General features: G+C 40.7%; 1 protein-coding gene across 1 annotated transcript; it reads left to right on the top strand.

Annotated features, from left to right (window-relative positions):
- Positions 1-4,368: 4,368 nt before the first annotated feature.
- Positions 4,369-8,942, top strand: TMEM17 (transmembrane protein 17; the record flags this gene model as incomplete). Its single annotated transcript, XM_080711729.1, has 4 exons — positions 4,369-4,468; positions 7,130-7,233; positions 7,388-7,501; positions 8,664-8,942. The coding sequence occupies 4 exons, from the start codon at positions 4,369-4,371 to the stop codon at positions 8,940-8,942; spliced, it is 597 nt and encodes a 198-aa protein (XP_080567855.1).
- Positions 8,943-10,751: the final 1,809 nt, after the last annotated feature.

Raw genomic sequence — 10,751 nt, 5'->3', positions numbered from 1 at the left:
TAAAAAAATTAAAAATTAAAAAAAGAATTAACCAGTGAAATTTTATAGGGCTCTTTATTGATCTTTCTGGGAAGGATCCCATGACTTTAAAAACAGAGACTCCATACCCTCTCCTTCTATCATACATGAGTAGTGGTCTAGATCATGGGAAACTCAAGTTAGACCCGTCTCTTGATTCTCTGAAGGCAGATCCCTTCCTATGTGCGTCAGAATTTCACAGACCATTGTCTATTAATAATAACAACAACAACACAAATGTGAGTGTCAACAGATTATAACAGTATTTGAAAAGCTTTTATTTATTATTATTTTTAGCTCTTTGGACCATTTGTGACTCTGCACCAGACAGAATCATTCATAAAAATGGTCCAACAGGAAAATTCACCCCATGTCAGACAAAATACATAAGGGCACCATGGAGGCTTTACCTTAGAGAGGGCTTAGACACTCAGCAGCCTAGTGAGACCCCATTACAAAACAAAATAGAAAAAGGGCTGGAGGTATAGTCCAGGGGTAAAATGCCTCTGAGTTCAATCCCCAGTAATACAAAGAGAGATGGGGGGAGGGAAGGAGAGGGAGGGAAGAAGAAAGGAAGGAAGGAAAGTTTTTGGCAGGAAGTCACATAAAAATCGCTGACACCACCTTATGGCTTCTCAGGGATGGTGGCCATTTGTGACAACCATAATGGCAGGACTTTTTCCAAATCACACTGCTTTTCTCTCAAATTCTCTTTTCTCATTTATTTTGCATAGTCATTGCCTCTTACTCTCAATTTTATTTATTTGCTTGTTTTTGCAGCACTGGGGACCGAGCCCAGGAATAACCCACCACTAAGCTACATTCTCAAACTTTCGTTAAGTTTTTATTTTTACATGGGATCTTGCTAAGTTGTGGAGACTGTCCTTGAACTTGCAATCCTTCTGCCTCAGCCTGCTGTGTTTCTGGGATTACAGATGTGCACCACCATGCCCAGCTCAATTTATTTTTTTAAATTTTTTATTGGTGCATTATATTCATGCATCATATTGGGGTAAAAAACTTGTGTGTACATACATGTACACATCATCGATTTAACCCCTACCCAATTCCTACCCCATTCCCTCCCCATCCCTCCTTCCCTTGCTTGGCTTAGTGGTTGACTTCAATATGTTTAAGTACATTGTGTGTTTTAGAGATTTTCCTCTCCCCCCCACCCCTTTCTCCTCTTTTAGGTTGCCTTGTTTGCTCCTCTATGGGATTTCCTTTTTCATCTAGAGTTCCTCCTATGACTCATTTCTCCCTAACTCTCACATATTAGGGAAAGCATCTGATTTCTTATTTTTTGTGACTGACTAATCTTACTTAGCATAATGTCCTCCAGTTCCATCCATTTCCCTGAATATGAAGTAATTGAGTTTTTTTTTTTTAATGGCTGAGTAAAATTCCATTGTGTACATATCCCACAGTTTTGTAATCCATTCATCTGTTGATGGACATCTTGGCTGGTTCCATAGTTTGGCTATGGTGAATTGTGCAGCTATGAACATAGATACACATGCATTAGTTTGGTAGTTTGGTTTCCTATCTTTTGGATAGATACCCAGAAGTGGTATCAGAATACCAGAAATACCAGAAGTGGTATTGCTGGATCAAATGATAGATTTGTTCCCATTCTTCTGAGGATTCTCCATACTGTTTTCCAAAGTGGTTGCAGTAATTTGCAATCCCACCAAAAATGTCTTAGAGTTCCCTCTTCTCCACATCCTCGCGAGCATCTGTTGTTGTGTTTTGAATGATTGCCATTCTCGTTGGAGTTAGGTGGAATCTCAGGGTAGTTTTGATTTGCATCTCTCTGATTGCCAGTGATGTTGAGCTTTTTTTTTTTTTTTTGCATTTATTGCATTTATTTTTTTTATTTTTTTTTCATTTTATTTTTTTGCATTTATTTGAATTTCTTCTTTTGTGAAGTGTCTATTTAGTTTGCTTGCCCATTTTGTTATTGGATGCTTTGTTTTCTTAGTGTTGACTTTCTTGAGTTCTCTGTATATTCTAGATATTAGTCCTCTATCGGTGGTGTAGATGGCAAAAATCTTCTCCCATTCTGTTGGCTCTCGGTTGAGGTTCTTGACAGTTTCCTTTGCTGAACAGAAGCTCTTCAGTTTCATGCAATCCCACGTATTGATTTGCCTTTTAATTTGTTGTGCCTTTGAGGTCTTGTTGAGGAAATGTTTATCTGTGCCTATGTGTTGCAGTGTTGGACCTATGCCCTCTTCAAGGAGCTTCAAGGTCTCTGGTTTGATTTCCAAGTCTTTGATCCACCTTGAATTGACTTTTGTACAGGGTGAGAAAGTGGGATTAATTTCCAATTTTCTGCATATGGTTAACCAGTTTTGCCAACACCATTTGTTGAACAGGCTATCTTTTATCCACTGTATGTTTTTGGCCCCTTTGTCAAAAATCCATTGTCTGAAAGTGTGTGAACTTGTTTCTAGGTCTTCTATTCTGCTCCATTGGTCTATGTATCTGTTTGTTTTTTTTTTCCAGTACCATGCTGTTTTTATTACAATGGCTTTGTAGTATAGTTTAAAGTCACGTATTTTTTATTCTTTATTTTTGAAACAGAGTCTCACTAAGTAGCTCAGGCTGCCATGAACCCAGATCCTCCTGTCTCAGCCTTTCAAGCACCGGGATTACACGCCTGCACCACACCCAGCTGACCTTTCTCTTGACATTTATGTAAATACATGCATTTTCCTTTTGGTTCTAAAATAATACTGTTTGCCACATACCCATCAGAAAGGCTTAAAAGAAAAGGATGAGAAAATAGTGAGTAACAGGGATGCTCACATTGCCAGAGGCAGCAGGCATTGGTACAGTCACTTTGGGAAACTCCTGACAATATCTATGAAAGCTGTCTATGGTACCCTCTGACTCAGCAATCCCACCTGCACTTAACACTCAACACAGATGAAAGTATATGCACATCAAAGGGCATCTTGTCACCAAAAGCAGCACTATTCATAACTGCCTCTAAATAGGAAATCATCAATGCTTATCAACAATAAAATAAGCTTGTTTTGGTATGACCATATATGGCAAGGAAGGAGAATCTATTCAACAATATGAAAAATTGCATGAAAATAAGAGTAAGGGCAAAGAGCCAGACTTTTTACAGTTCCTATTGTATGATTAATGTAAAGAATAAAAATAGGAGCCGGGTGTGGTGGCGCACCCTTGTAATCTCAGCATTTGGGAGGCTGGGGCAGGAGGATGGCGGTTCTCCCACAGCCTCAGCTACTTACTGAGACCCTTTGCAATTCAGTGAGACTTTGTTCAGAATAAAGAACCAAAAATAGGGCTTGGGGTGTAGCTCAGAGGTACAATACCCCTGGGTTCCATCCCCAGTAAGGGGGGGGGATAAAAATAGGCAAAAATTCTCCTATGTTATTAGAGTCTGAAGGGAATAGCAAGGAGGCCTGAGGATACTGTAAAGTTTCTGTTTCTTGATCTGAATGCTGATACATTCCATTTGTTTCTGTCCCTAAATGTATATTACCCTTAAATCATTTTTGTAAAGTAATACATCTTATTTGAGAGAAAAGTAGAAAATATAGTTTAAAAATGTTTAAATCTTCCAGTATTTGAGGGCTGAAACAGGAGGATTGCAAGTTTGACCAACCACAGCAACTTAAGACACTCAGCAAACTAGTGAAACCCTGTTTTTAAACAAAAAATAAAGGGCTGGGGAGGTAAAATGCCCCTTGGGTTCAATCCACAGTACCACAAAAATAAATATATACAAAAAAATCAGAATTCCACTATCCGGAGTTAAATGCTATTAGCATTTTGACATATTTCCTGCTAGTCGTTTGTTTATTTATTTATTTATTTATTTGGTGGTATTGGGGGCGGAACCCAGGGGTTCCTATATACCTCCGGACTCCTGTCTGGGAGGATACCTCCGGGCTATCCTCCCAGACCTGTTTTATACTTTATTTAGAAACAGGGTCTCACTAAGTTGTTGAGAGCCTCACTAAGCAGCTGAGTGGCTTTGCACCTGTGCATCCTCCTGTCTCAGCCTCCCAAGCACGGGGATTACAAGCGTGCACCACCACGCCCAGCCAGTCTTTTTTTTTAACCAGTGTAGACAAGCTTCCTCCTCTCCCCCTGCCCCTCACCACTTGGAGCTACCGGGTCACGAACATCCCTTGCGTTCTGCACTTAGGGTCTATTTCTCGCAGCCCCGAGGGTTTACGGCCGCCCGGCTGGGGCTCTCTGCGGCCCGAGCCCCGCCCCGCCCGTCCCGCCGCGGCCGCGCGCCCGTTGCCATGGGAACCGCCGCGCGCGGCTGCGCGGCGCCGGGCCGGGTGCGAGGGGCGAGGGCCAGGCATGGAGCTGCCGGATCCCGTGCGTCAGCGGCTGGGACACTTCAGCCGGACGGTGTTCAGAGACTCCGGCCGGACGGGGCCGGAGCACAGTGAGGGTCCGGGTGAGTGGCCGGCCGGCACGGGTGGGGACGTCCAGACGGCGCCCGGACCTGACGTGGCGGCTCCGCCTTCAGCCCCGCAGGAGGCCGGGGCGGCGCCTGCAGCGCGCGGAGCGGAGCGGACGCCGGGCCCCTCGGATGCTGCCCGGGCCGGCTTCGCCCTTCCCCGCGCCCGGAACGTGCGTTCCCCTCGAGGCCGCTTTCCAGAGAGACGGCGCCGTTTGTAATGAACACCGTCCCCGGCCTCGGCCAAACCCCGCCCGCCTCGCCCTGCAGCCCTCCGCCTACAGCTGAGGATGCTGCCTGCCGCCTTCCTCCTCCGCCGCCGAGGATGGCACGCCGGCAACCACCGAGTGGTTTGCATCACCGAACTCTACGGGGAAAGAGAAATCTTTTCCTCTGCTTGGTTGAAACCAAGGATTTTGTTAAAGGGGTGCAGAGAAAAGCGAAGTCAGCTCCCATAACCGCATCCTGACACGTTGATCATTCCCCAAATGGAGGCCTTCTTATGATTTACCGTGTACAAGGGAAAATGTGAAAAATTAGATTTTCTTGTTTCTCATTCCAAGGGTGAAGATGAACAGACACTAAGGTCTGGTGATATAAGGTTTGGGGGTCAGTAGATATTTACTTGAAAAGGGCCACATATTATTGTAGGCGCTGCAGGCCGTATGGTCTCTGCAGCAGCCATTAATGATGGTAATCACATAGGCATGGCTGTGTACCCATAACACTTTATGTATGGGCACTGGATTTAAATTTCATATAGTTTCCATGTGTCACAAAATACTGCTCCTTTCAACCACTTAAACATAACAAAAGCCATTTTTAGTTCACTGACTACACAAAACAGTTGGCCAGTAGTTTGCTTGCCCAGTTTTCTTATATAATGTTTAAATTTAAATTCTGCTTACAGAACTCAACTTGAACTTTTGCAAAATTCATGTCTTGTGCTTTCAAAGTTCATTTACATATTAACTTGATTTTTTCAGTTGCATGATTAGAGCTTTGATCTTCTGAAATATGAACGCAGATATTCTTGTATAGAATTTCTAACATAAAATTGTTTTTTGCAAAATTCAAAATTTTGACTACTGACCCAGAGTTACTCGTTATCAGCCTAACTAATTTATCATTTTTTCACATTTTCTTTTCTGTGGATCTGAAATAGTTTTGGTTATATATACTACAATAATATTTATGTCATTCTCATGCCCACAGCTGATCAAGAATTTTACTGTTGTTATGAAAAAAAATCCTAGGCTGGTCAGTTGTCTTCAGATTAACAGCTTTTAAGAATTCATTCCTTTATCAGTGGTAATTTAAGAAGTTGGTACAAGCAAAAGAAGATCCTAGTAATCAGGCATGTTCTTGGAGCTCAAGGAAACCATTTTTCTATGATACCACAACTGTTTCTTATAGCTAAAATTATTAAGTGACATATAAAATACTCAGCTATGGAGACAAAGAAAATATGTTTTTAAGAAATTTACATTAGAGCCTTTGTAAATCTTACATTTAGAGCAGTTGATTTCAAAATATATATCTGCTCTTAAGGATTTAGTTAAATTTAAAATGTATTTTGTAGGGCTTAATTTAAAAAATCAATTTCTTAATTTTGGGTCCTTCTTTTTTATATGAAAGCAGATGGATAAATGGAACTCTTGTATCTCAAACAGCTACCCTAGTAGTATCCTTATGGCAGTATGTTTTCATTAATTTATTCTTCTTGCTTATGTGTATAGTGTAGTCACAAAGTATAAAGCAAGATGCTAGGTTCTATGAGGGTCTCAAATCATGGTCTGTACTTACAAAGAGACTATAAATATAGAAAGGGAAAGGGGACTAATAACTGTTGGGTGCCTAAGCGGTACTAGGGTAAAATAATTTGTATTATCTCTAATCCATATAAGCAGCCTATGTGGTAGTTTTAAAGCCACCATTTTACAGATGTTGATGTTAAGGGTCAGTAAGGTTAAATAATTTATCTTAAGGCTGACATCTAGGCTTATGAGGTCTGAAGAATTCTGGGCTTACTTGGACTGTAATGTCGCATGGTCTCTTCAATTCACCAGACTGGGTGAGGGGAATGTGATTCTTTTGCCAACACAGCTTAGAGTGATAAGTAGCTAGAGGGAAAAGAGATTTTTGTTGGAGTGGGAGAGTACGATCAAGGAAGCATTTATGGGAAAAGGTGGCATTGGACTGGGCATTAAAGAATGCGTACGTATGATTAGAGTGTGCTCAAAAGAGAGAATGCGTCTGTAATTGGGGAGATAAGCTTTTGTACGGGATTCATTTAGATGTCAGAGATTTGTTTTTATGTATTTTACACATTCCTTTTATAGGTTCTTCACATAGAGCTCTACAGAGGAGGAATGATAATGATTATCTTTTCAACAGGGTTAAATTGATATTCCTCAGCTAATTTATACCAATAATATGCCAAAAAATCAGTGGTTGTGATGGCAAAATAAGTAACCGAATAATTTGAAACGTACCACCCCAAGTCACCAATATTTGAAGTAAATGGTACTAGGATGAATATCCCTTTTGCTGTCCATGATTATAAATAGGCCTAAAATTTGGAGTTTTGTTGAGCTGTTGTTACTCATTCTCAGCAGTGGAGCGTAGAGTGAGACCCTCTTCCTTCTCTCTTTGTAGATAATGAAATGGTCTCCAGTTTGGCGCTGCAGATGTCACTTTACTTTAACACTTACTTTTTCCCGCTTTGGTGGGTGAGCTGCATCATGATGCTTCAGGTGAAGGTAAGCCTATGCTTTGCTACTGTTGCTGAGGCTGCTCTGCCCGTCCCCAACACTGACCCATTGTCTATAAAATTAAAGTTCTTAACTTTTTTCTTCTCTCCTGAGCCAGTGTTGCATGTTTTTTTTTTTTGTTTGTTTTTGTTTTGTTTTTTAGTATTCAGTCTTGCCTGATTACTACAAATTTATTGTGATCACTGTTATCATCCTGATAACATTAATTGAAGCCATCCGGTTGTACCTGGGCTACATGGGAAACCTACAGGAGAAGGTAGGCTCTTCCTTCCTCTAAGAGCTGCATGGAAATACAGTAAGGTTTCCCTGCAGGAACCAGGCAGTGATGGGTGGAGGAAAGAGAACCGGCCTGAGTTGTAGGCCTGGCTCCAGCTTGACCATTTTTTCACTATAGTCTGCTTAATTTCTTGAGGTCTGGTTTCTTCATATATAAGATGATGAAAATAATACTTATTTTTCAAGTTTCTGAGATTACTGTAAAATGATTTATATAAACTGCCTGAACATAGTTAATATTTAAAATTGATAGTTTCTTCTCTCTTAGCAGTCTTGAAAATATTTGGTATATTAAACATGTCTACTTAGATCCTGAATAAGAAAATAGGGGAAAATTAAAAATTTACTTCCTACGCCAGGCCCATTATAGGCAAGGGCGCTACCACTGAGCTACCTCACCAGCCCTCAGGCTCTTGTTTTCTGAATCATCCTGCTGTCTAAGCACTTAGGTTCAGGCTATTGGGATGATTCTGAGGTTTTCTTAACCCCTCATAATTAGGCCACACCTAGCATATCTTACTTTATTTCTTGCCATTTCTTAACCCAACCATCCATTCCAGGCTGATGTGTTGGTTCTCAGTCATGCTCATTTCATGTTGGCTGGCTCACCCTCCCTCTTCCTCCCTCTGCACAACTTTAAGAGTATTATCTTCAAGGCTTTGTTTCACCTACCCTGACATTCTCTTATTTCTTGTAGCATTTAGTGTATACTTTTTTTTTTTTTTTTTTTTTTTTGGTGGTGCTGGGTTCCTGGAAACCCTTCTATCTCTGGGCTGTACTTCCAGACCTATTTTATACTTTTTTATTTGGAAACAGGGTCTCTTAAGCCAGCACAGCTGGCTTCAAACCTGTGCAATCCTCCTGTCTCCGCCTCCCAAGCGCGGGGATTACAAGTGCGCGCCACCACGCCCGGCGCTAGTGTATACTTCTGAATGCTGCGTTTGATATTGACTAAAGTGTGCTATTTTAGGATTGTTTCACATTAAGTTAGTTTTCTCATCTAGACAGTAAGATCTCTAAGGACAAGGATCGTGTCATGTTATTTTTTAATTATTCAGAGCCCAAACTGTAAGTTCATGGTAGTGTTAAGTACTTGTTTATATGTATAAACAAAAAACTTCTTTACTGATCTGTCATTGCAGGTTCCTGAGTTGGCTGGATTTTGGCTTTTAAGCCTTCTACTGCAGTTGCCTTTAATTCTCTTCTTGCTCTTTAATGAGGGCCTAACGAATCTGCCCTTGGAAAAAGCAATACATATCATCTTCACCATCTTCCTCACTTTCCAAGTTATTTCAGCTTTTCTTACATTGAGAAAAATGGTCAATCAGTTGGCGGTTCGTTTCCACCTCCAGGACTTTGACCGGCTTTCTGCAAACAGAGAAGACACGAGAAGGATGAGGCCATGTGTAGAAGAGATTTGATCTTGTGCTGTGGCGTGAAAATCTGAAAGATGATTCTAGAAGACAAAAAGAAGGAAACATCAGAGATCTAGCACGAGAAAAAGACAAAGCAGGTGTTTTGAGTCACAGACTCTCGAGCTGAAATTTCCAGGTTGGGGACAATGATAAGACTTTGTTCAGTACATGAAAACAGTGTATTAACCCCGAAACCGAGACATTGTTCACCTGATGCTACATTTCTTACTTTGTGATGTTGTGGGTTTTTATAAGTGTGTAGACATCTATTATAGTTGTTTACCAGTTTTACTGTAGTATTTCTGGTTAGGCTCTATAATTACAAATGTGTATGTTTCTTTTAAACTTCTCGTTTATCCATATCTTGGCTGTACATCTGACCATGTTTCTTGAAATATGTGGCAGTGCGAGTCGATATGATTGCGCATTATATTTATAAACCGAGAGACCAAATTTTCATGTTTTCTGGGGTTGAATTTTAACCCTCATCTTAACTATTATACTGAGATAAAGAAGACGGGTGGGGCTGGGGATGTAGCACAGTCGTAAAGTTCTTGCCTAGCATGTGCCAGGCCCTGGATTCGGTCCCCAGCTTGAGAAAAAAGGAGAAGACAGATGGATTATCATGGTATTTAGAGAATATTTTTGTCACAAAATTGTAACTTTCATAAAACCGTATTCAGTATTTGTGGTGGTATGTAAAATGTTTTATAATAAGTTAGAAACTATTTATATTAAAGTACCAGCAACAAATTCCTGTCTTGTACAATTCTTTGGGAGGGCTGCTATTATCATTATTATTATTATTATTTTGGTGGTACTGGGGTTCCTGGAAGCCCTTCTACCTCCGGGCTACACTCCCAGACCTATTTTATATATATATATATATTTTAAACTTGGAAACAGGGTCTCTTAAGCCAGCAAGGTTGGCTCCGAACCAGCGCGATCCTCCTGTCTCCGCCTCCCAAGCGCGGGGATTACAAGCGTGCACCACCGCGCCCGGCGCACGGGAGGGTTATTTTGATTATAGAGTTATAAGGGAATGAGGGAGGGAAAAATCCACAAGTATTAGAGAACCTTCTAGACAGCAGGCACTGTGCTAGACTCATTAAATGAACCTGTGACCACATCTTCTAGACCACTGTTGCCTGAAGAGCTGCTGCATACCTACGACAGTCACATGAGGCTTCACTAGAGAGCCAAGATGGCCCAGGGACTGTATTCAGGATCCTACATGAGCATGTTCTCTTGCAAATAGGAAACTCCTATTTAGGGAAATTTAGTTAGGAGCAAAGTTGCTTGGGTATATCAGAACACTATTGTAAAGTGATTATTGGCTTGGCTGAAGGGACATAATGGTTTTATCTCTGGTTTTCTTTCCTTGAGGGCTGTACTTCTACATGTAATGTGTTTTACTGACGGAATCGTTGTAGCTACTCTTCTCTCCAGTTTTCTCTGCAATCCATGCTTATCTAGGATTTCCATAATTTACCTTATGCATACTTACATTGCTTACTTTTAAAAAGTGCCTTGCTTCCCATTCACTCTTGACTGTACCTGACCAAACTGTTATGCTGACTTTATTTCTGCTTTTTATTATTATAAAGTTCAGCCAAAGTTTTCTCCACCCATTCAATGGTGATTAGTCTTTCCCTATGATAGTCATTAGATACACTGTGATAATTTGACATTCAAAATAGATTTCTCTCTGAATATATTTCTAAAACATTTGTTTGCCTTCGTTTCTCAGAAGTAGATAGGTAATTCAACAAAAAGTAAAAACAAAATTAAATCTACAAAGCAGATGAGGTAATA

This window comes from Muscardinus avellanarius (assembly GCF_963383645.1).
Source record: "Muscardinus avellanarius genome assembly, chromosome: 15".
In the NCBI taxonomy this organism is placed as follows: Eukaryota; Metazoa; Chordata; class Mammalia; order Rodentia; family Gliridae; genus Muscardinus; species Muscardinus avellanarius.
The sequence above is the reverse complement of the archived record's forward strand: the minus strand, read 5'-3'. Positions and strand labels throughout refer to the sequence as shown.